Raw genomic sequence first — 23599 nt, 5'->3', positions numbered from 1 at the left:
CACCCTTTGAGTGAAAGAGTTACCCCTCAAATTCCTATTAAATCTTTCCCCATTCACCTTATGTCCTCTGGTTTTTGATTTCCCTACTCTGGCCAAGACACTTTGTGCATCCACCCAATCTATTCCTCTCATGATTTTATAAATCTCTCTCTATAAGATCACCCCTCATCCTCCTGTGCTCCAAGGAATAGTACCCCGGCCTGCTCAATCTCTTCCTGTAGCTCCCTATCCCTTCTTTACACATATGATTGGATGAATGAATGAATGATACTATATTATCTCATGCGATATGTCACAGTGGAATTCTTTGTTTTGCATTCCATACACAAAGTATTGCAAAGAGTGCCACGAATCGGATGCCGACAATGTGACATAGTCCCAATGGTCTATATGTCTATATTAACGTTCATTTTCCAACTAGGCACTCTTTCTAAATTAATCTCATGTTGCATTTTTCACAATTTGTCCAATCTATTAACAGTATCCCACAATTTGTTGACCATATAATTATGTTGTGCTTTAATCTCTGAGCCCAGATTGTTTAAAATTAGCATTCAACAAAAGTTAAAATTGCAATAAAATCTATTCAATAGAACAATATATAAAAAAAACATAATATATCAGCTGTAAGCAGCTGGGTATTGTGGTATATGATAGTCTAAGCACAAGAGTAAATCAGTTTTTCACATGCTTCATTTTTAAATGACAAATATCATCTGCCACTTTGTTTGAAGCAGTGATTTGCTTTGAAGGAGCGATCATTTATCTTCCGTTGTCGGAGTGCAGCAGTTAGTGCTGCTCGGCACAGCTCCAGTCACCTGGTTCCTGATCTCAGGTGCTGGCTCACTAGAGCTTTGTGTGACTGCGTGGTTTCCTTTAAGTCCTCCTGTGACCCCCCCCCCCCCCCCCCCCCCCCCATATCCCAAGGACATGCCATCTACTGTAAATTACCTCTGGTGTAGATGTGTGGCAGGAGGATTTGGGGGAGTTGAAGAGTTTAGTTCAGAGATTCGTTTAGTTTGGTTTTGCTCAGCTCAGTTTCTTCCCAGCTGTTATCCGGAAACTGAACCATCCTCTCAGCAACCAGAGAGCAGTCCAGAGCTACCATCTACCTCATTGGAGACCCTCAGACTATCTTTAATCAGATTTTACTGGACTTTATCTTGCACGAACCGTTATTCCCTTTATCATGCGTCTGTACACTGTGGACGGCTCAAATGTAATCATATATAGTCTTTCCACTGATGGTTAGCACAAAACAAAAGTTTTTCACTGTACCTTGGTACATGTAACAATAAACTGAACTAAACTAATCAAAGCCCAGCTCAGCTTAGCTTACTTTAGAGATACAGCATGGAAACAGGCCCTTCGACTCACCGTCCACACTGACCATTGATCACAATAGTTCCTTGTTATCCAACTTTCTCATCCACTCACTACATACTCGGGCAACTTACAGAAGCTAAATAACCTAGAAACCCGCACTTCTTTGGAATGTTGTAGGAAATCGGAGCAGCCAGGGAAAACCCATGCGGTCACGGGGAGAACATGCAAAACACTACACAGACAGCACCGGAGATTAGGATCGAACCGGGTCTCTGGTGCTGTGAGGCAGCAGCTCTACCAGCTGTCCAACTGTGCCACCACAGTGTTTCTTCTGTTGTTCCAACCAAACAACCCACAGATAGGTAAGACAACAAGGAGTGCAGATAGAAGAATTGGATTACACAGAAAGACATCAATAGATGAAGTGAACAGGCAAAGTTGTGGCAAATGCAAAGACATCCACTTTTGAACCTGTAAATGGGAAGCAATAAAATGGAGAAGCAAGGAACTGCAGAATCTTGAGCAAAGAAGGTTGCTGAAGAAAGGTTCCAACCAGAAGCATTGCCATTCCCTTGGCCATTCCCTCCACAGATGCTGCCTGACCCATAGTGTAGGGGTGATTGTTGGTTAGCACAGACTCAGTGGGACGAAGGGCCTGTTTCCACGCTGTCTCTCTGAGCTAACCTAAACTCTAAACATCTGAAGAAGACTCCTGACTCAAAATGTCGCCTGTCCATTTCCTCCTCAAGTGCCTCCTGACCTGCTGAGTTCATAAGTTATAGGAGCAGAATTAGGCATTAGGCCCATCAAGTCTACTCCACCTTTCAATCATGGCTGATCATAGTTCCTCCAGCACTTTGTGTTTTGTTCAAGATTCTAGAACCTGCAGTTCCTTTTGTCTTCATCTTTTTGTTATATATTTTCAAAACTATTCATTGAAATGGCATTACTTGTTTTTGGCGGAAGATTGTGTTGTGGTAGCTTGCCCTGAAACAGTTTTCCCATTTTTGTTGCAGAGTGCAGAGATGAGTCCAGCCAGCAGCACACATTCTCTTCCTGTCAGTCCTATCATCGAGATGCCCTTTGCTTGCAAGGTAGGATGCACAGCGACCTTGTCTGTCAGTGTGGAACTCAGAAACAGTTCCCACAGTCAACATCTTGTGCCCCTTTTGTTAAGTCTGTAGCTTCGACAGAGGATTCCCTTAAAACCAGAAGACTGATGAAAGTCCCAAGTATGTTCTTGAGACTGTGGTTCGTGTAGTACTATTAAACATTTATATTAATGGAATTATTAAAACAAGTTCAGATTTTAATGTTTCCTTTTAGATGAAAAAAGACACAAAGTGTTGAAGTGACTCAGCAGGTCAGGCAGCATCTCTGGAAAACATGGATAGGCGATGTTGAAACAAGGAACTGCAGATGCTGGTTTCCCAAGGGTGGACACAAATGCCGGAGTAACTCAGCGGGTCAGGCAGAATCCCTGGATAACATGGAACGGTGATGTTTCGGGTCAGTGCCCTTACTCTAGTCTGAAGAAGGGTCCCGACCCGGAACGTCACCTATCCATGTTCTCCAGGGATGCTGCCTGACCCGCTGAGTTACTCCAGCTTTCCATGGATCGGTGATGTTTCATGTCAAGACCCTTCTTCAGACTGAGAGTAAGGGGAAAGGGAAACTACAGGTATGTAAAGGTCTGAAGAAGGGTCTCGTCCCAAAAATTCACCTATTCCTTTTTTGCGGAGATGCTGCCTGACCCGCTGAGTTACTCCAGCATTTTGTGTCTAGCATCTCTGTAAGACATGGAAAGGTGACATTTTCGTTTGGGACCAGTCAGAAGAAGGATCCCGACCCTAAATGTCACCTATCCATGTCTTCCAGAGATGCTGCCTGACCCGCTGGATTTACTCCAGCATTTTGTGTCTTTTTTCAGTCCATAAGTTAAATCTTTAATGGAGAAATCAATCTCTTGCCCTTCTGGAAGGATGTCATTTGTCCAATTACAGACTTCTAATGCAGAGGAATATTTTACATTATCAGGCTTGCAGAAGGCAAACCTGTCACTTGAATATTTTAACTTTACAATTTGTATCTTTGGAGAGACACGATGCTGAAAGTTTGATATATAATGGAAAGTGGCATGTACTTTCTTGAAACAAGGCACTTAAAGCAGATAAATGGATGCTCAGTTCATACTAGAATCAATTAATAACATTAATTTAGCATCCAATTTTTTTGATGAAATACAAATATTTTTGGAAAGGTGCTAACAGTCATTGATGAACGGGAGACATACCCCAATAGTTTCGTTTAATTTAGTTTAGAGTTACAGCCCGGAAACAGGCCCTTTGGCCAACCGAGTCTGCGCCAACCTGCCATCCCTGGTACACTAGCACACACTACACACGAAGGACAATTTACTATTTTTTCCAAAGCCAATTAACCTTCAAACCTCTACGTCTTTGGAATGAGGGAGAAAACCGGAGCACCCGGGGAAAACCCATGCAGTCATAGGGAGAACGTACAAACTCCATTCAGACAGCACCCGTAGTCAGGATCGAAGCCTGGTCTCTGGTGCTAGAAGGCAGCAACTCCACTGCTGTGCCACTGTGCCACCCACAGTTGGCATACCAGCCCACAAACTGCAAATTAGCAAAAAGGAAGATATTTCTTTGCAGGGTTGTTGAATGTTGATTCTGGAGTCTTACTTCCATCTGCTTTATTCTCTCTGAGTGAGATGCATTTCACACTTTCTATTTCTTGGCTGGTGAGCAAGGCACACGTTTAATTCACTTCCCAAGGAAAAGAGCATGCAGCCACCAACAGAGAGAAGTGATGTGCTATCTGAAAAAAGGAGTTGGACATTGAACCAATCTCATTGAAAATGCACTGCGTTATTTTCAGTATGGTCTAAACCGGAGAGACAAAGGGATAAATAAAAAAGAAACACCTGTATTTTCCACTTTGGGTCACAAAAACTGACCCTTCAGCCCAACTCATCCACACAGACCAAAAGGCCCCATGTAGGCTAGTTCCACTTGCCTGTGTCTGACCCTTACCCCCTCAACCTTTTTCTATCCATGTACCTATCAAACTTATTAGAAACAAGCACCTGCAGATGCTGATTTGCAAAAAAAAAGACACAAGTGCTGGAGTAACTCAGCAGGTCAGGCAGCATCCCTGGAGAAAGTGGATCGATGACATTTTAGGTTGGGATCCGATATGCCACCTATATATGATCTCTGATGCTGCCTGACCCGGTGTGATTCTCTCGTATTTTGTGTCTTTTTTCAAGTGTTTTCTTAAATATGTTATTGTACCTGTTTCAACTACATCCACTGGCAGCTTGTTCCATGTATCTACCAACCTCTGAAAATGAAAAAGCTTCCTCTCAGGTTCCCACCAAATCCTTCTCCTCTCACCTCTGGTTCTCGATTTCCCCACCCTGGGTAAAAGACATTTATTCCCCTCATGATTGGATACACCTTTACAAGATCACCCCTTAACCTCCTGTGCTCCGAGGAATAAAGTGCTAGCCTGCCCAACCTCTCCTTAGAGCTAAGGCATTTGAGTCCTGGCAACATCCTGGTAAATGGCTGCTGCACTTTGTGAGGTCGAATGGAAGAGGAAAAGATACAGTTAATGGCAACATTCTTAACTGTCAGGCCTTTGGTCCTCGACTCTCCCACTTGTGGAAACATCCTCTCCACATTCACTCTATCCTGGCCTTTCACTATTCACGTTGAGAATAAGAATGAGTGCAAACCTCTGTCGGTTTCTGTGCGTACTAATGGATGTCTATGCTTGGGTCAACTTAGTATGGTTTAGTTTAGTTTCACATGTACCGAGGTACTGTGAAAAGCTTTCGTTATGTGCTAACCAGTCAGCAGAAAGACAATACATGATTACAATCAAGCCATCCACAGTGTACAGATACATGATAAGGGTAATAATGCTTAGTGCAAAATAAAGTCCAGTGAAGTCCGATTAAAGATAGTCCAAGGGCTTCCAACGAGGGAGATAGTAGCTCAGGCCCACTCTCTCTTTGTTGGAAGGATGGTTCAGTTGCCTGATAATAGCTGGGAAGAAACTGTCCCTTAATCTGGAGGTGTGTATTTTCTGCATGTGACTGCATGGGTTGTCTCCAGGTACTCCGGTTCCCTCCCTTACTCCAAAGACATACAGGTTAATTGGCTTCTGTAAATTGTAATTTGACCCTAGTGTGTAGGATAGTGCTAGTGTACAGGGTGATCGCTGGTTGGTGCGGACTTGGTGGGCCGAAGGGCCTGTTTCCGCACTGTATGTGTATCTCTATAGTCTAAAAATACTTGAAGCACATTTCACAATGTCAGTTCAAGACCAGCAAGCACAGTTCTGTACATGGAGATCATCACTCCACAAGATCGGCCAACTAGATACCTGTAAAGAAAAAAGATAAAGTCTGAAGAAGGGTCCCGACCTGAAACATCACCTATCCTTTTTCTCCAGAGATGCTGCCTGAACTGTTGAGTTATTCTAACATTTTGTGTTTACCTGTAAAGAAACTTGGACAAGTACATGGATAGGCAAAATTCTGAGGGAGGGGGGCTAAATGCAGGCAAATGGGATGAGCTTAGATTGAGTTTAGTTTAGTTGAGAGATACAATGTGGAAACAGACCCTTTGGCCGACCGAATTCCCAGCAATCACCTGTGCACGAGTTCTATCCTACACAATAGGGACAATTTGCAGAAGCCATTAACCTACAAACCTGCATGTCTTTGGAGTGTGGGAGGAAACTGGAACATCTGGAGAAACCCCATGTGCTCACAGAGTGAATGTAAATCTCCGTACAGACAGCGCCCGTAGTCAGGATAAAAACCCATGTCTTTGGCGCTGTGAGGCAGCAACTCTTCTGCTGCGCCACCGAGCCGTCTCCAAGATGGGGCATCTTGGTCGGCACGGACATGATGGGCTGAACAGCCTGTATCCATGCTGTATTATTCTACAACTCTTTGAGCAACAGGGAAGAACTAAAAGTATCAAGTTCGTACAGTGATGTATCACCAAGGTGGTATTTGATCAGAAATCAGTGTGAAAGTTTCTGACGATGAGCGTAGCCCCGGTGTCCTAGTTTGTGAGAAGTTGTTATCCTTGATGGTACGTTCCCACGTCTATAATTAGCACAGTTCGATATGAATTCTCAAAGTAGAACAAACCTGCAGCATGGGTAATGGAAGCGAGCGTCCCGTATTACTTGGCAGAAGCTGCATTCAGGGAGTGCTCTAAAAGTTCTCTCATTTATCCTCCCAGATTCGACAACCCCTCATGTTCATTGGTGCCTATTTATACACCGCCAGTAACCTGAATACTGGCCACATTTCACACCCTAAGGAGTTTCAAATGACATCAGCACAAGGTCCTGGAGCATCGGATTAAATAGAACTGCAGCAGGCGTATTCTGTTGGACAATAACAGACATTACTTTTAATTTTGCATTTCGGTGACGATATTATTTCGGAGTGTTCCAGATAATGCCCCATTTCACTTGGTTACGCAATAACATTTAAGGGTGACAGTATGCCAAACTTGACGCTGCAAAGTACTCAGATAAACAGCCAGTGTTGTTTCTGTATGTGCCATTAGGGTTGTATTATAGCCAGGGTATTTAATCACAACAGAAGAAAATCAGATAAAATTAACTCGTCCGACATCAAACTCTGCTTAACTTTCATTTTCTCAGTCCCGACTTTGTTCCCAATATTGAGGTTAAAGAAACTTCTCTTAACATTTATGGATAGAATTCCACAGGAACTAGAGGACTTGGATTCAATTTAAAAAAACAGGACAGAGGTTTAATCAAGAACCAGAGGAAACAGGAGGACAGATGTTTAATCAAGAACCGGAGGACAGATGTTTCTGGTGTACAGCTTCAGAGTAAAAGGACATACATTTTGAAAGGGAAAGAGGATGGTGAATCTGTGGAATTCATTGCCACAGACGGCTATGGAGGCTGACATTGGGTGTTTTTAAAGCGGAGATTGATAGGTTCTTGATTAGCAAGGGCATCAAAGGTTACGTGGAGAAGGCAGGAGAATGAGTTTGAAAGGGCAAAATCGGTCAGATTAGACTTGATGGCCTAGTTCTGCTCTGATGTCTGATGGTCTAAGATACATAATTGTTAACCTTGCTCAACCAATTCCACCGGTAAATCATGTTAATAAGTTTATATGTCATAGGGGAGAATTAAGCCATTCAGTCCATCGAGTTTCTGCTGCCATTCAATCATGGCTGATCTATCATCTGTCTTTCCCTCTCAACCCCATTCTTCTGCCCTTGAGTCATACAGTGGGGAAACAGGCCCTTCAGTCCAACTTGACCACACCAACCAACATGCCCCATCTACGCTAGTCCCACCTGCCTACTTTTGGTCCATATCTCTCGAAACCAATCCTATCCATGTATTCCACGCCTTCTCCCCGTAAACACTGACACCCTTACTAATCAAGAATCTGTCAATCTCTGCTTTAAAAATACCCAATGACTTGGCCTCCACCACCATCTGTGGCAATGAATTCCACAGATTCACAACCCCTCTGACTAAAGAATTTCCTCCTCATCTGCTCTCTAAAGGCACGTCCTTTTTATTCTGAGGCTGTGCCATCTAGTTCTAGACTCTCTCATTACTGGAAACCTGCTTTCCATATACACTCTATCCACTCTAATCAACAGAAAGTAAAACACTTGCTGAGTTGCTGCTGGAACTGAGCTATCTCCAGCTTCAAGCTTCATCTTTGAGGGGAATGATCCATTCAGCGCACGCACACGTGCACTACACATCTCTTTTGACTCTTGTCTGTTTCACTTCACTCTGCTGCCCCCAGCTAAATGGGGAAGGAACAAATCTTAAAGGTTCTGAACAATGCGTGGGAAGGGTTAAAGCGGGCAGTGGTATTTCGTGGTCTTTGTCACCACTGTTAACTATTCATTTCCTCCTTGCTTTAAAGAGCACTCACCTCACTCACAAACTGAAAACAAAGGTTAATAAAGATATAATTTGTTTTCGGTCCTTGTCGTGTGACGGCTGACATATTAATATGAGGGGACTGACTGATGTTATTTTGTTAGCAAGGAAAAGACATTCACGTTCAATGTTTACTGCATTCGGGTGACCTATACAGCAGCCTGCTGGCTCAAACAAAGTGAACCTCATCACCTCAATGAATTTGTTTCACAGTGGAAGGCAAGTTTTGCAACAAAGTGGATGTTGATTTTCCCTGCGATTAAATTGTGGTGAGCTTCGAAAGATCAAATGTACCTTGCAAACTGAAAACAAATTGGGCAGCACAATGGCACAGATGGTAGAGCTGCTGCCTTACTGCGCCAGAGACCAGGGTTCGATCCTGGCCTCGGGTGTTGTCGGAGTGGATTTTGCATGTGTGTTTTCTCTGGGTGCTCTGGTTTCCTCTCACATCCTAAAGACGTGCACGTTTGTTGGTTATTTGGCCGTCTGTAAATCGCCCCTAATGTGCAGGGATTGCATCTGATAGTGGGATAAAATAGAACAAATGTGAACGGTGGTCAGTGTGGACTCAGTGTGCTGAAGTATCTGTTTTCATGCTGTATCTTTCAATCAGTCAGTCAATCAATCAATCAATCAATCAATCAATCAATCAGTGTGTTCTGCCCAGCTTGTGATAATTTTCTCCAATCAAAAAAAGTCTTAATAAGGATGGTTGGCAAGAATAGTGAGCAACTGAGAGACCTATGAAGGGAAACCCTTTGGTAAGCTTGCCAATTTGTGTGTTTTTTGTTCACAGTGAATTAATTCTTAGCCAAGAAGATTCACAAATGTTGGCTTGCCTGCTCTGTGTCATTCACTTTAACAGCTGGTTATTTCTGCACATGCTATCAGTTGGAGTGGATTGTGAGTTTGTGGTTGAATCCACTGGCAGAATAAATGGCCCTGATATCAGGCTGACATTCCCAGCTTTGAGGATCTGATTGCATTCATTTGTTTCCAAAAGGCTCTTGAAGCAGACATTTTATTCCCAGGCACGTGGTTGCAGAGGAATCAATTCAAATGTAGGGACCTCTTCCATGAGGTTAACATCTCCTTGAAAAAAAATGTAAAGTGGAGAAGGAGCATTTGGGGTGGAATGACGAATGTTGAGGCAATATATGGGGAGCAGACTGAAGCCCTGTGCCAATGGAGAAATGAGCGTTCCACTTCCCAACCACCCCAATAGGTATCTCTAGACCTGTACAGAATACAGAACAATAAAAGTGTCTCGACCCAAAATGTCACCCATCCTTTCTCTCCAGAGATGCTGCCTGTCCTGCTGAATTACTCCAGTAGTTTGTGTTTATCTGCAGCATAAGGATCCTTCAGCCAACAATGTCTGTGTGGAATATGATGTCATGATAAGCCGATCTCCTCTGCTTGCACATAATCCATACCCTTCCATTCCCAGCATATCCAATCTAAAAACCTCTTCAACCCCATTATCATATCTGCCTCGGCTGCCACTGGCAGTATGTTCCAGGCACCCGCCACTCTTTGGCCTGCGCATCTCCAATGTCCATCTCCCCTGAAAGCGACGCCTTCCAGTCTTTGGCATTTCCACCTTGGGATAAATGTTCCGACTGTCTATTCTATGTCTCATAATTTTATATACTTCTGTCAGGTCTCCCCTCAATTGCTGGCATTCCAGAGAAAACAACCCAATTCTGTCCAACTTCTCCTTGTAGCTAATACTCTCTAATCCAGGCTGCATTATGATAAACATTTCTCCACCTTCTCTGAAGCCTCCATCTCCTTCCTGAAAGTTCATGGTCTTATGTCAGAGGAGCAGAATTAGGCCATTTAGCCCATTGAGTCTATTCCGTCATTCATCATGGCTGATCTATCTTTCGCTCTCAACCCCATTCTTCTGCCTTCTCCTTGTAAGGTTTGACACCATTGCTAATCAAGTATCTGTCAATTTCTTTAAACATACCCAGCGACAACCCCGACAGCCTCTGTTTTATTCAGAGACAACCAGAACTGTATGCCAATGCTCCAAATGTCAGGCTAAACTGATCTCCTTGTTTCCTACAACAGGACCCCACCACTGGCCATATCTTCCCATCCCCTCCCCTCTCTGCATTCCCCACAGACCGTTCCCTCCGTAACTCCCTGGTCCACTCGTCCCTTCCTACCCAAACCACCCCATCCCCGGACACTTTCCCCTACAACCGCACGAGATGCAACACCTGTCCCTTTACCTCCCCCCTCAACTCCATCCAAGGACCCAAACAGTTTTTCCAGGTGAGATAGTGGTTCACCTGCACCTCCTCCAACCTCATCTATTGCATCCGCTGCTCCAGATGTCAACTTATTTACATAGGCGAAACCAAGCGCAGGCTCGGCGATTGCTTCGCTCAACACCTGCGTTCGGTCTGCGTTGGCCAAACTGGTCTCCCGGTGGCCGAGCAGTTCAACTCCCCCTCCCATTCCCAGTCTGACCTTTCTATCATGGGCCTCCTCCAGTGCCATAGTGAGGCCCACCGGAAATTGGAGGAACAGCACCTCATATTTCGCCTGGGCTGCTTGCAGCCCAGTGGTATGAACATCGACTTCTCCCACTTTAGATAGTTCCTCTGTCCCTCTCTTCCCCTCCCCTTTTCCCAGATCTCCCTCTATCTTCCTGTCTCCACCTATATCCTTCCTTTGTCCCACCCCCCTGACAACAGTCTGAAGAAGGGTCTCGACCCGAAACGCCACCCATTCCTTCTCTCCTGAGCTGCTGCCTGACCTGCTGAGTTACTCCAGCACTTTGTGAATAAATACCTTTGCTTTGTACCAGCATCTGCAGTTATTGTCTTGTACTCCTTGTTTCTTAATCCTCTTAATCCTTTGGATCACCTACCAAGGGGGACTTTATCAAATTATTTGCTAAAATCCAGGTAGAATTCCATGTGGGAACCTTTCACTCATCTATGGAAGAGGTGCCTACATTGGCTTAATTGTTCAACTCAAATCCAACAGAGCAAAAATGAAAGGATGTCATCTTCAATCCTGAAGGACAACCTCAGTGTTTTGCAAGTTTGTGCAGTTGCATAAAATATCTGGTTGTGTTTCTTTGCCGGAATCTCCAGGAAAAACTGGGATATCAGAGTCTTTGGATAGATGGCACTACTGGCGTTGGACCAGTTAAAATGTTTGTTATGTTATTTTACACAGGCTGCAAAAAACAAAAAGCTATACCAAGTGAAGACTTAATAGAGAACAGAGTGCTTTTGGCTACTCAAATCATACTCCATTGAGATAACAATATAACCAGACATATCGTATTGGGTCATGGCTTGCAGCATTATTCCCACAAAGCAACGATTTGAAAACTTTGGAGACACAAGAGATGGCACAGTGGCATAGCGGTAGAGTTGCTGCCTGACAGCGCCAGAGACATGGGTTTGATCCTGACTGCGGGTGCTGTCTGAATGGAGTTTATATGTTCTCCCTGTGACGGCGTGGGTTTCCTCCAGGTGCTCCAGTTTTCTACCACACTCTAAAGACATACAAGTTTGTTGATTAATTGGCTTTGGTAAATTGTCCCTTGCTGTATTTCTAAAGTCAAAAGTATAAAATAGACACTGGAATGCTGAGCATAAACAAAGTGCTGGAGGAACACAGCAGGTCATGCAACATCTGTGGAGGGAATAGGACACGTGGCATTTTGAGTTGGGACCCTTTTTCAGACTACTGGTGAAGGACAAAGAAGTTGGTAAAGAGAAGTGGTGATGGAGCAAAGCCTAACAATTAATAGAAAAAGTGTAGGAAAGAGTTGCAGATGCTGGTTTATACCAAATATAGACACAAACTCAGCGGGTCAGGCAGCATTTCTGGAGAAAAGAAACAGGTGAGGTTTCATGTCATAACCCTTCTTCAGACTGCCTGGCAATTGATAGTGGATACACGTGAAGTTTCTGGCCCCATATCTGAGGAAGGATGTGCTGGCGTTCGAGAGGGTCCAGAGGATGTTTATGAAAATGATCCCAGGGATGATTGGATTAACGTACGATGAGCATTTGACAGTGCTAGGTCTGTACTTGCTGGAGTTTAGAAAGATAAGGGGGGACCTCATTGAAACTTACCAAATAGTGAAAGGCCTGGATAGAGTGGATGTGGAGATGATGTTTCCACTAGTGGGACCAGAGGTCAGCATCAAATAAAAGGACGGACCTTCAGAAAGGATATGTGGAGGAATTTCTTTATTCAGAGGGTGGTGAATCTGCAGAAATCATTGCCACAGAAGGCTGTGGAAGCCGTTATTGGATATTTTTAAGGTGGAGATTGAAATGTTCTTGATTAATACGGGTGTCGTGTTATCAGGAGAAGGCAGGAGAATGGGGTGGAGAGGGAAAGATAGATCAGCCATGATTGAATGTAGAGTAGGCTTGATGGGCCAAATGGCCTAATTCCGCTCCTTTCATTTATTAAGAATATCAAGAGCTGCTTCTCCACTTTGGATGCTCCTCGGCTTCGCAGGAATCGACACGGTTCTTGGATTTTTAGAATGAGGCTTTGAGCACATCCTTGAATCCTAGCAAAAGTAACCTTTAAAGGGAATTTGTGATGAATCCAGCCCCACTTCAGCTCGAAATTATTTTCCACATATCGAGAATGTACTGCGGAGGCGGGTGACTAATAAAATGTATTACTTTTTCAATGACATTGACACTGAAGTGTTCGCAATTTCTTCAGAGTCCCGGAGTCATACAGTGTGGAAACAGGCCCTTCTGCTCAATTTGCCCATGCTGAACAACATACTCTATCTACACTAATCCCACCTGCCTGCATTTGGCCCATATCTCTCCAAACCTAGGCTATCCATTAATATGTCTAAATGTTTCGTAGGCACAGAAAATGGGTGCAGGAGTAGGCCAATCGGCCCTTTGAGCCAACACCGCCATTCAATATGATCATGGCTGATCATCCAAAATCAGTACCCTGTTCTGGCTTTTTCCCCATATCCCTTGATTCCCTTCGCCCGAAGAGCTAAATCTAACTCTCTCTTGAAAACATCCTGTGAATTGTCCTCCACTGCCTTCTGTGGCAGAGAATTGCACAGATTCACAACTCTCTGGGTGAAGAGGTTTTTCCTCATCTCAGTCCCTTATTCTTAAACTGTGACCCCTGGTTCTGGACTCCCCCAACTTCGTGAACATTTACCCAGCATCCTCATAAATCTTTTCTGCACCCTTTTCCAGGTTAACAACATCATTATGCTCTACAAAGGCTTACAAAATGAGGAAGGAGGTGCATTCAGGGTGGAAGTAAGCACCTTGAATCCATTATCTGGGGAGATTAAAAGGTGGACTTGTAATGTTGGGTAATTGTAAATAGCAAACTTCATTATGATGGAAGGGATGTCATCGAAGAAGGCAGGTCTGAGAACATTATCTTGATGGACACCTGGGGCTGAGATGACTGGTGGCTCAAAAGCCAACTATTATTGAGATAAATTGATGATTGTGCTTTTTTTCCTGTGATTCTTTGCCCTGCAATTGGTGCAGCTGTATAGAGAAAGAGTGGAAATCAGCCCACAGGGTCCACGCCGACCAACAATCACCCAGTACACTTGTTCAATCCTACACTTTAGAGATTATTTACAGAGGACAATTAACCTACAAACCTGCATGTTTTTGGGGGTTTGGGAGGAAACTGGAGCACCTGGAGAAAACCCACACAGTCAGGGAGAATGTGCAAACTCCATACAGACAGCACCTGTGGTCAGGATCGAATTTGGGTTTCTGGTGCTGTAGGTCATCAACTCTAGTGCTGTGCGACTGTGTTGCCCCACAATATGTAGAAGGATCTCTGGGTTCTGGTTAGTAGGTCCATGAAAATGGCAACTCATTTGGATAGTGTGATGGAAAAAAACCATATGATATGCCTGCCTTCATTGGTCGAGGCTTTGAGTGTAAGGTTGGGACGAGATGGTGCTGCCCTCTAAGGCCAAATTTGTAGTATTGTGTGCAGTTATGGTTGCCCTCGTGCAGGAATGATGTTGGGGCTTTGGAGAGGGTGCCAGAGAGGTTTACCGAGATGCTACCTGGATTGGTGGCTTTAGGTACAAAAAGAGGTTGGACAAACCTGGAATATTGAGGGAAGACCTGATGGAAGTATATAAAATAAAGAGAGGCAAAGAGTAGACAGTCAGAACCCATTTCCCAAGGTGGAAATGTCAAAGATAAGGGGGTATAGCTTTAAGGTCAAGTTTAAAGGAGATATGTGGGGCAGGATTTTTACAGAGTGATGGGTACCTGGTGCGATCTGCCAGGAATGGCGCTGGAAGCAGACACGATAGTGGCATTTAAGAGGCTGTTAGATAGGCAGGGAATGGAGGGGGTACTGATCATGTGTGGCAAATGAGATTAGTTTACCTTGGTATCGTGTTGGACACAGACATTATGGGCCAAAGGGCCTGTTCTTGTGCTGTTCTGATCCATGTTAAGTGAGTTTATTATTGTTATGTGTACCGAGGTGTGGTGAAAAGCGTTTTGTTTGCTGCGTGCTATCCAATCAACGAAAAGACAATACATGATTACAATCAAGTCTTTCACAGTGTACAGATACAAGATAAAGGCTTCAATTATTGAGTCAAAGATAAAGTCAGATGAAAGATATTTCAAAGGTCTCCCATGAGGTAGATGGTAGGTCGGGACCATGCGGCGGCTGGTGAGAAGATGGTTCAGTTGCCTGGTAACAGCGAGGAAGAAAATGTCCCTGAATCTGGAGGTGTGCATTTTTAAACTTCTTTACTGCGTTCTTCTCTGTTCTCTGATGCAAAAAGAAAAAAAACCATCTGAATGTGAAATATTGTTTAATGGTCTGTGAAGGCAGGTGATGCCTCAACTTGACGAAGCTTTGGGATGAGCAGCTCCTGTTGCTGCACAATGGTAACTTGCAGATCAGTCATGGTTTTCACACTTGAAATGAAGGTTACTTCACCTTTGCGAGTGACAGATGACGATGGAGTGCTGTAATTGCAGAGTCTATTGTTCTTGCGAGAGCTGAAGTCATTGAAAGAGATGAGCAGAGGGAAGGGCAGCTTTGGAACGTTTCAAAGGACACTGAGTACAGGTCAACAAGACGAAGATTTGTAGCTGCGAGAAGTGAATTTGGGTCATAATGCTCTGTGACTAGTTTAGGTGAATCTTGTGCAGAACACAAAGTATTGAAGTAGCTCAGCGGGTCAGGCAGCACCTCGGGAGGTTTGTTTCCCTTCGGGACCATTCTTCAGACTGGTGTGAATCCTATTGAATTCAGAGTGACATTATGTGCAAGCACAAAAACAAAACGGTAAGTGGCGCAGTGGTAGAGTTGCTCCCTCACAGCACCAGAGACCCGGGTTGGGTCCTGACCTCGGATGCTGACTGCATGGAGTCTGTACGTTCTTCCTGTGACCACGTGGGTTTTCCCTGGTTTCCTCCCTCATTCCAAAAACGTGCAGGTTTGTAGGTAAATTGGCTTCGGTAAAGATTGGAAATTATCCCTAGTGTGCAGGATAGTGTATGGGGATCGCTGGTCGGTGCAGACATGCTGGGCTGAAGTGGTCTGAAGTGGTCTGAAGTGGTCTGCTTCTGCACTGTACCTCTAAACTAAACTAAAATTTAAAAACTATAAATACGGATGAAAGTTGAACAAAGAAGTGAATTTTTTTGAAATGTATCATGATTCAGAAAGGAGATTTAACACCAGTAAATCCTGGGAGACAGAAGGTGCTTTTTTGAAGAAAAAAAAAGACACAAACTTCTGGAGTAACTCAGTGGGTTAGGTATCATCTTGGGAGAACATGGATAGGTGACATTTTAGGTCAGGACTCTCTGAAGAAAGGTCTCGACTCAAAACGTTCCCCAGAGATGTTGCCTGAGCAACAAAAGACTGTGCATTAGCCTGATCTATTCCTCTCATTCTTTTATGCTCCTCTATAAGATCACCTCTCATCCTCCTGCCCTACCAGGAATAAAGTCCCAGCCTGCCCAACCCCTCCCTACAGTTCAGGCTCGCAAGTCCTGGCAACACCCTCATAAATCTTGTCAGCACTCTTTGCGTTCTTCCGACAGCAGGGAGACCAAAACTGAACGCGATACTCTAACTCACCAACATCTTGTACAACTGTAAGTGATCTGTGCCTATTGCAATGGTGCAAAGTTCAAGCCGCTCTGCATACTTCTCGCATTGAATCCTATTTCAGCAGGATTTTCAGCTCAAAGTCGACACCTTCTTACTTTCTCTGAGATCAGCTACTGGTTTTGCTGGTGTGATTCGATGAGACGGATGTGTAAAAATATAATATCTCTTTGTACATTTGTTGCAAGTTTTTTTTGACAGAATAAATCTTTTCCATGCTGGATGTGATGAGAGATGTCGGTGCTGGGTGAATGTAATATTTTCTTGGGCACCAGGGTGACATTTTCTATTTCTTTGATCAGATAAGGTTTTGGCACTTCTGAGAGTGATTGTCGATTTAGTTATGAATTACAAGCCATTGTGTGCCACAGACCTTCACCCATGCAGAGCTCTGGTGCATCATCTTAAACTTGATTTTCACAACATCTTTATAGTGATGAGGAAGGGAATATCTGCAACTCTCTCTGCACCATTGGCTTCAAGTCAGTATCTCACAACCGAATGGATGATCTTATCACCCACTGCATTATCCGCTGACTTTGCAAGACATCTGAGTGCTGTCCTGGTTGCCTCATTACAGCAAGGTTGTGGAAGCTCCAGAACGGGTACAGAAGAAGTCAACCTGAAGGATTCATAAATTCTTGGAGCAGAATCAGGCCATTTGTCCCATCAAGTCTACTCCGCCATTCAATCATGGCTGATCTATCTTCCCCTCTCAACCCCATTCTCTTACCTTTGCACCCATAAACCCTGATACCAATAATAATAATCAAATGAATGATGTCTGGTTTAGAGGATGTTACCCATACGGAGAGGTTGGACATAACTTGGATTGTTTTCCGTGGCACATTGGAGGTTGTAGTCGATTTGAGAGCAGCATAAACAAAATTAGTTTAAACTGAATGGTGATGGTGGAGGGGGGGATGACAAATGGGCTGAAAAGTACGAGGGGAAGCTGGCCAAGAATACAAAGAAGGATAGTAAAAGCTTCTTTAGGTATGTTAAGAGAAAATGATTAGTAAAGACAAATGTGGGTCCCTTGAAGGCAGGAATGGGTGAAATTATTATGGATAACAAGGAAATGGCAAAAGAGCTGAACAGGTCCTTTGGAAAGTGTAAGAAAATAACTGCAGATGCTGGTACAAATCGAAGGTATTTATTCACAAAATGCTGGAGTAACTCAGCAGGTCAGGCAGCATCTCAGGAGAGAAGGAATGGGCCTTTGGAAATGTCTTCACGAAGGAAGACACAAACAATCTCCCAGGTGTACTAGAGGATGGAGGATCTAGGGAGTCAGAGGAACTGAAAGAAATTTGCATTTGGTAAGAAATAGTATTGGGTAGACTGATGGGACTGATAAATCCCCCGGGCCTAATAGTCTGCATCCCAGGGTACTCAAGGACGTGGCTCTAGAAATCGTGGATGCATTGGTGATAATTTTCCAATGTTCAATAGATTCAGGATCAGTTCCTGTGGATTGGAGGGTAGCTAATGTATCCCACTTTTCAAGAAAGGAGCAAGAGAGAAAACGGGGAATTATAGACCAGTTAGCCTGACATCGGTGGTGGGGAAGACGCTGCATTCAATTATTAAAGAGGTAATAACGGTGCATTTGGGTAGCAGTTAAAGGATTGGTCCAAGTCAGCATGGATTTATGAAGGGGAAATCCTGCTTGACTAATCCTCTGGAATTTTTTGAGAATGTGACAAGTAAAATGGATGAAGGAGAGCCAGTGGATGTAGTGTATCTAGACTTTCAGAAAGCCTTTGATAAGGTTCCACACAGGGGATTGGTAAGCAAAATTAGAGCATATGGTATTGTGGGTAGTGTATTGAAATGGATAGAGAATTGGTTGGCAGACAGGAAGCAAAGAGTAGGAATAAACGGGTCCTTTTCAGAATGGCAGGCAGTGGCGAGTGGAGTGCCGCAAGGCTCGATGCTGGGACGGCAAATATTTACAATATATATTAATGATTTGGATGATGGAAGTGACACTAGCAAGTTTGTAGATGACACAAAGCTGGGTGGCAGTGTGAACTACGAAGCGGATTTTAGGAGGTTGCAGGGTGACTTGGACAGGTTGAGTGAGTGGGCAGATGCATGGCAGATGCAATGTAATGTAGATAAATGTGAGGTTATCCACTTTGGCGGCAAAAACAAAGAGGCAGATTATTATCTCAATGGTGTCAGATTAGGTAAAGGGGAAGTGCAACGAGACCTTGGTTTCGTTGTACACCAGTCACTGTAGATAAACGTAAGGTCAGAGCTGGTGATGGACTGGGCAGTGTTCACAACTTTTTGCAGTCTTTACTCCTGGGCGTTCAAGTTGCCGAACCAGGCCATGATGCAACCAATCAATATGCTCTCTACTGTACACCTTTAGAATCCTCTCTGACATACCGAATCTCTGTATTCACAAAAAGCTGGAGTAACTCAGCAGGTCAGGCAGCATCTCAGGATGGAAGGAATGGGCGACGTTTCAGGTCGAGATCCTTCTTCAGACTGAAGAAGGGTCTCGACCCGAAACATCACCCATTCCTTCTCTCCTGAGATGCTGCCTGACCTGCTGAGTTACTCCAGCTTTTTGTGAATAAATACCTTCGATTTGTACCAGCATCTGCAGTTATTTTCTTATACTACCGAATCTCTGTAATCTTCTCAGGAAGTGGAGGCTTGATGTACTTTATTTATAAGTGCATCAGTGTGCTGGATCCAGGAAAGATCTTCGGAAATATGCACGCCCAGGAATTTGAAGTTTTCCAGCAGCCAGTTTGCTTTCATAGTTCACATAATCAAGAGAATCAGCATGAAAACTAGTCTGGTGTTTTCTGTGTGTTAGATCAATTGATTTTATTTTCTGTAATAAACTCTGTGAAATTAGTTACTTGACTTCAAGGCTTGCTTCAACCCTGACTCAAGAAAATAACATCTCTTGAACAAATTGAACTGTGTCTTTTGCCAGGCTCGGCATGTTTCCATGCACCCCTTCCATTGACTCCATCTACCCTAGCCACTTTGCACCTCGGCCACTCCCTCTTCTCCCCTCTCCCATCAGGCAAAAGGTATAGATGTGTGAAAACGCACTCCTCCAGATTCAGGAGCAGTTTCTTGCCAGCTGTTATCAGGCAACTGAATCATCCTCTCGCAACCAGAGAGCAGTCCTGAACTACCATCTACCTCATTGGTGACCCTCAGACTATCCTTGATCGGACTTTGCTGGCTTTACCTTGCACTTGCACTAAAGGCTTTCCCTTGTCATGAATCTATACACTAAATGACACCATTGTAATCATGTATTGCCTTTCCAATGACTGGATTGCACGCAACAAGAGCTTTACAGTGTACCTTGGCACACATGACAATAAACTAAATGAACTATAACTACACTTCACGCTGCCTTGGCAAGACCACCTGCCTTGTATGGACCAGTCACGGACCAAGCTAATCCTGGCCACTCCCTCTTCTCTCCCCCCCCCCCCCCCCCACCCCCCTTCATTAGGCTAGAGGTTTAGAAGTTTGAAAACACATACTTCTAGATTAAGGAGGAGTTTCTTCCCAACTGTTGGCATTTTCACCTATGTCTCATCTTACGAATAAATAAAATGAAAAAAATATATAATTAATTAGCTGTGTCTTAACTGTTTCTTAGCCTTCAAGAGGTTGGCCAATAATTATATTCTCCAAATGGGGTCGGGCAAAGCAGAACAGATTCACTGGGGTAAATTACTTTTCTCTTGATCCTATTCTAAGAGTCAAGTTCATTATTGTCACGTGTACCGAGGCATTATGAAAAGCTTTGTTTTGCTTGCTATTTATTCAAATCAGATAATACACTACATAAATACAATCAAGCTAACCTCTAGTATAGAGGCAGTTAAGCCAGAATCTAGAACAACTTTTAAAATACATTTGGAAAGGTGCATGGATAGGAAGGAAGAGAATGAAAGAGGAAGACCCCTTATTAAAAGTGCCTACTTAGTGATGATAAAGGACGACACCCCTTTGTCGATTTGGACCTTCTTGTCATGGTTGTTCGATATTGGAAACAAAGCCTGCTGTGCGAGTTCACCTTACACCACGTGTCAGGTCTGGTCATTGGTGGTCTGGCTTCATGGCTGTTTGTTGGTGGGAATAGGTATTGTATTTTCACTCGGATAGATCCTTTCTGCACTTAATCAAGCACACTGTGTCTGGAAGGGTGCAGGGATGCGAGTGGGTGGCAGGGAGATGTCAGTGTAACAAATTGCTGCTGGAGTTGTCCAGGGACTGAGACAGCCTCAGCTCAACCTCCATCAACGTTTGCTGATTAAATAGCAAAAAGGCTTTCGGCACATTGGCCTTCATCAGTCAAGAGTATTGAGTAGAGAGGTTGGGAGGTAATGTGCAGTTATACAAGACATTGGTGAGGCTTCCTTGCGGGAATGATGTTCCGTTTAGGGGACCATATTATCGGAAAGATATTGCCAATCTGGAAAGGGTGCAGAGAAGATTTAAGAGGCTGTTGCCGGGACTCGACCAACATGTCCCATCTACACAAGTCCCACCTGCCTGCATTTGGCCCATATCCCTCTAAACCTGTCCTATCCATGTTAGGATAGAGGTTGAACGGGCTAGGACTCTATTCCTTGGAGCGCAGGAAGATGAGGGGTGATCTTATAGAAGTGTGCAAAATTGTGAAAGGAATAGATCGGGTAAACGCACAGAGTCTTTTGCCCAGAGTAGGGGAATCGAGAACCAGAGGACATATGTTTAAGGTGAGGTCGGAAAGATTTAATAGGAACCTGAGGGATACAATACCTATTCCCACCAACAAACAGCCATGAAGCCAGACCACCAATGACCAGACCTGACACGTGGTGACACGTGGTGTAAGGTGAACTCGCACAGCAGGCTTTGTTTCCAATATCGAACAACCATGACAAGAAGGTCCAAATCGACAAAGGGGTGTCGTCCTTTATCATCACTAAGTAGGCACTTTTAATAAGGGGTCTTCCTCTTTCATTCTCTTCCTTCCTATCCATGCACCTTTCCAAATGTATTTTAAAAGTTGTTCTAGATTCTGGCTTAACTGCCTCTATACTAGAGGTTAGCTTGATTGTATTTATGTAGTGTATTATCTGATTTGAATAAATAGCAAGCAAAACAAACCTTTTTACACAAAAGGAGGAGGGTGTATGGAATCAGCTCTGGAGGAGATAGTTGAGGCAGGTACTATTGCAATATTTAAGAAACATTTAGACAGATACATGGATAGGACAGGTTTAGAGGGATATATGGGCCAAATGCAGGCAGGTGGGACTCGTGTAGATAGGACATGTTGGTCGATGTGGGCAAGTTGGGCCGAAGGACCTATTTTCACGCTGCATGACTCTATAAATATCTGACACTCTCATGAACTATAAATTTGATAAAATGTCCATATGTAAATAATGATAGAGACACAAAGAACAAATTCAAATTATTCACGTTATTGCAGTAATTTTCTTTGAAGCAGTGCAGAAAGATAATAGCTAAATATTTTGAAATTGTCTTTTTATTTCCCAAATGCTGTTATTTGGATCTCCTGTGAACACATTTGTTTTACAACTGAAAACTGTTCTTGTTGATAGACCAAATGCCTTAATTAATCCTTCATCTGTCAGAAAATTCTGGTTCTTGCGCAGATCCGACCCCTTTTTTAAGATGGAATTTTACAGAATTAAATTTACAGAATCTACCTCTGTACGGTGGGGAATAGCAGGGTGACGGGTGAGTACTTTGGGAAGAAAACACAGGTCCTCTCCAATGTAGTAGCTGACAGTGATAATGAACGCAGAGGATTGTGGCTCCTCCAAACCATTTCCCTTCGCAATGACCCCGTGAGACTTACCTCGAAGGGCTGTCAAAATTCTGTGATGGAAATGAATGTTCAGTTGCCATAGTGACGGCTGCAAAGTTGGAGTTAGACTTTGAAAGCAATAAAATGCACATTCTTTTGTAATTTATTTTCCCAGTCGGCTTAGGAGGGAACAGCAGATGCTACTTGGGGTGGCATGGTGGCGCAGTGGTAGAGTTGCTGCCTTGCAGTGGTTTCAGCGCCAGAGACCCAGGTTCAATCCCAACTACAGGTGCAGTCTGTATGGAGTTTGTACGTTCTCCCCGTGAATGTGTGGGTTTTCTCCGAGAGCTTCGGTTTCCTCCCACACTCCAGAGATGTACAGGTTTGTAGGTTGATTGGCTTTGTATGAATATAAATTGTCCCTAGTATGTGTAGGATAGTGATAATGTGTGGGGATCGCTGGTCGGTGTGGACTCGGTGGGCCGAAGGGCCTGTTTCCGCGCTGTATGTCTAAACTAAGTCTAAACTAGTTTACACCAAAGATAGATACAAAATGCTGGAATAACTCAATGGGTTTGGCAGCGTCTCTGGAGAAAAGGAATAGGCAACGTTTCGGGTCGAGACTCTTCTTCAGTCTGAAGAAGGGCATCGACCTTTCTCGACCTGCTGCGATGTTGAGTAACGCGTACTGAGCCCTAACAAGATGGATATCTCCTCGTGTGTGGTCTCACGACTGCCCAGAGTGCTCCATTACTGATCGGGATCTAGAGTGCAAACAGGGTGTTGGAGATTACCTGTACAAGATTCTCAGCGAACTCTGGGGCAAGAGGACAATACAGGGGAGCATAGAGATTAGTCCATGGACATGTGTGCTAAATTATGAAATACATAGAACAGTTCAGCCCCTAATGTTTGCACCGAACATGATGCCAAGTTAAGATGATCTCATCTGCCTGCACATGATCCATATCCCTCAATTCCCAGCACCTCCACGTGCCTATCTAAAATGCCACTTTCATATCTGCCTCCACCATCATCTCTGGCAATGCGTTCCAGGCCCCCCACCACTGTGTAAAACGAATTGCCCAGCACATCTCCATTAAACCTTCCCCCTCTCAGGTTATAGCTTTGTCCTCTAGTGTTACAATAGACAATAGGTGCAGGAGGAGGCCATTCGGCCCCTCGAGCCAGCACCGCCATTCAATGTGATCATGGCTGATCATTCTCAATCAGTACCCCGTTCCTGCTTTCTCCCCATACCCCCTGACTCCGCTATCCTTAAGAGCTCTATCTAGCTCTCTC

At 44.0% G+C, this 23599-nt stretch overlaps 1 protein-coding gene across 5 annotated transcripts in view; it reads left to right on the top strand.

Annotated features, from left to right (window-relative positions):
- ccser1 (coiled-coil serine-rich protein 1) overlaps positions 1–23599 on the top strand; it is a 993014-nt gene that overhangs the window by 508702 nt on the left and 460713 nt on the right. For all 5 annotated transcript variants that reach the window (XM_078403227.1, XM_078403223.1, XM_078403228.1 and 2 more), the window contains exon 7: positions 2343–2420. In XM_078403227.1, the coding sequence (XP_078259353.1) occupies positions 2343–2420 (78 nt within the window). The remainder of the gene's footprint in view (positions 1–2342; positions 2421–23599) is intronic.

The sequence above is a fragment of the Rhinoraja longicauda genome, chromosome 1, assembly GCF_053455715.1.
Source record: "Rhinoraja longicauda isolate Sanriku21f chromosome 1, sRhiLon1.1, whole genome shotgun sequence".
NCBI lineage: Eukaryota > Metazoa > Chordata > Chondrichthyes > Rajiformes > Arhynchobatidae > Rhinoraja > Rhinoraja longicauda.
Note: the sequence above shows the minus strand (reverse complement) of the source record. Positions and strands in the feature narration are given on the sequence as shown.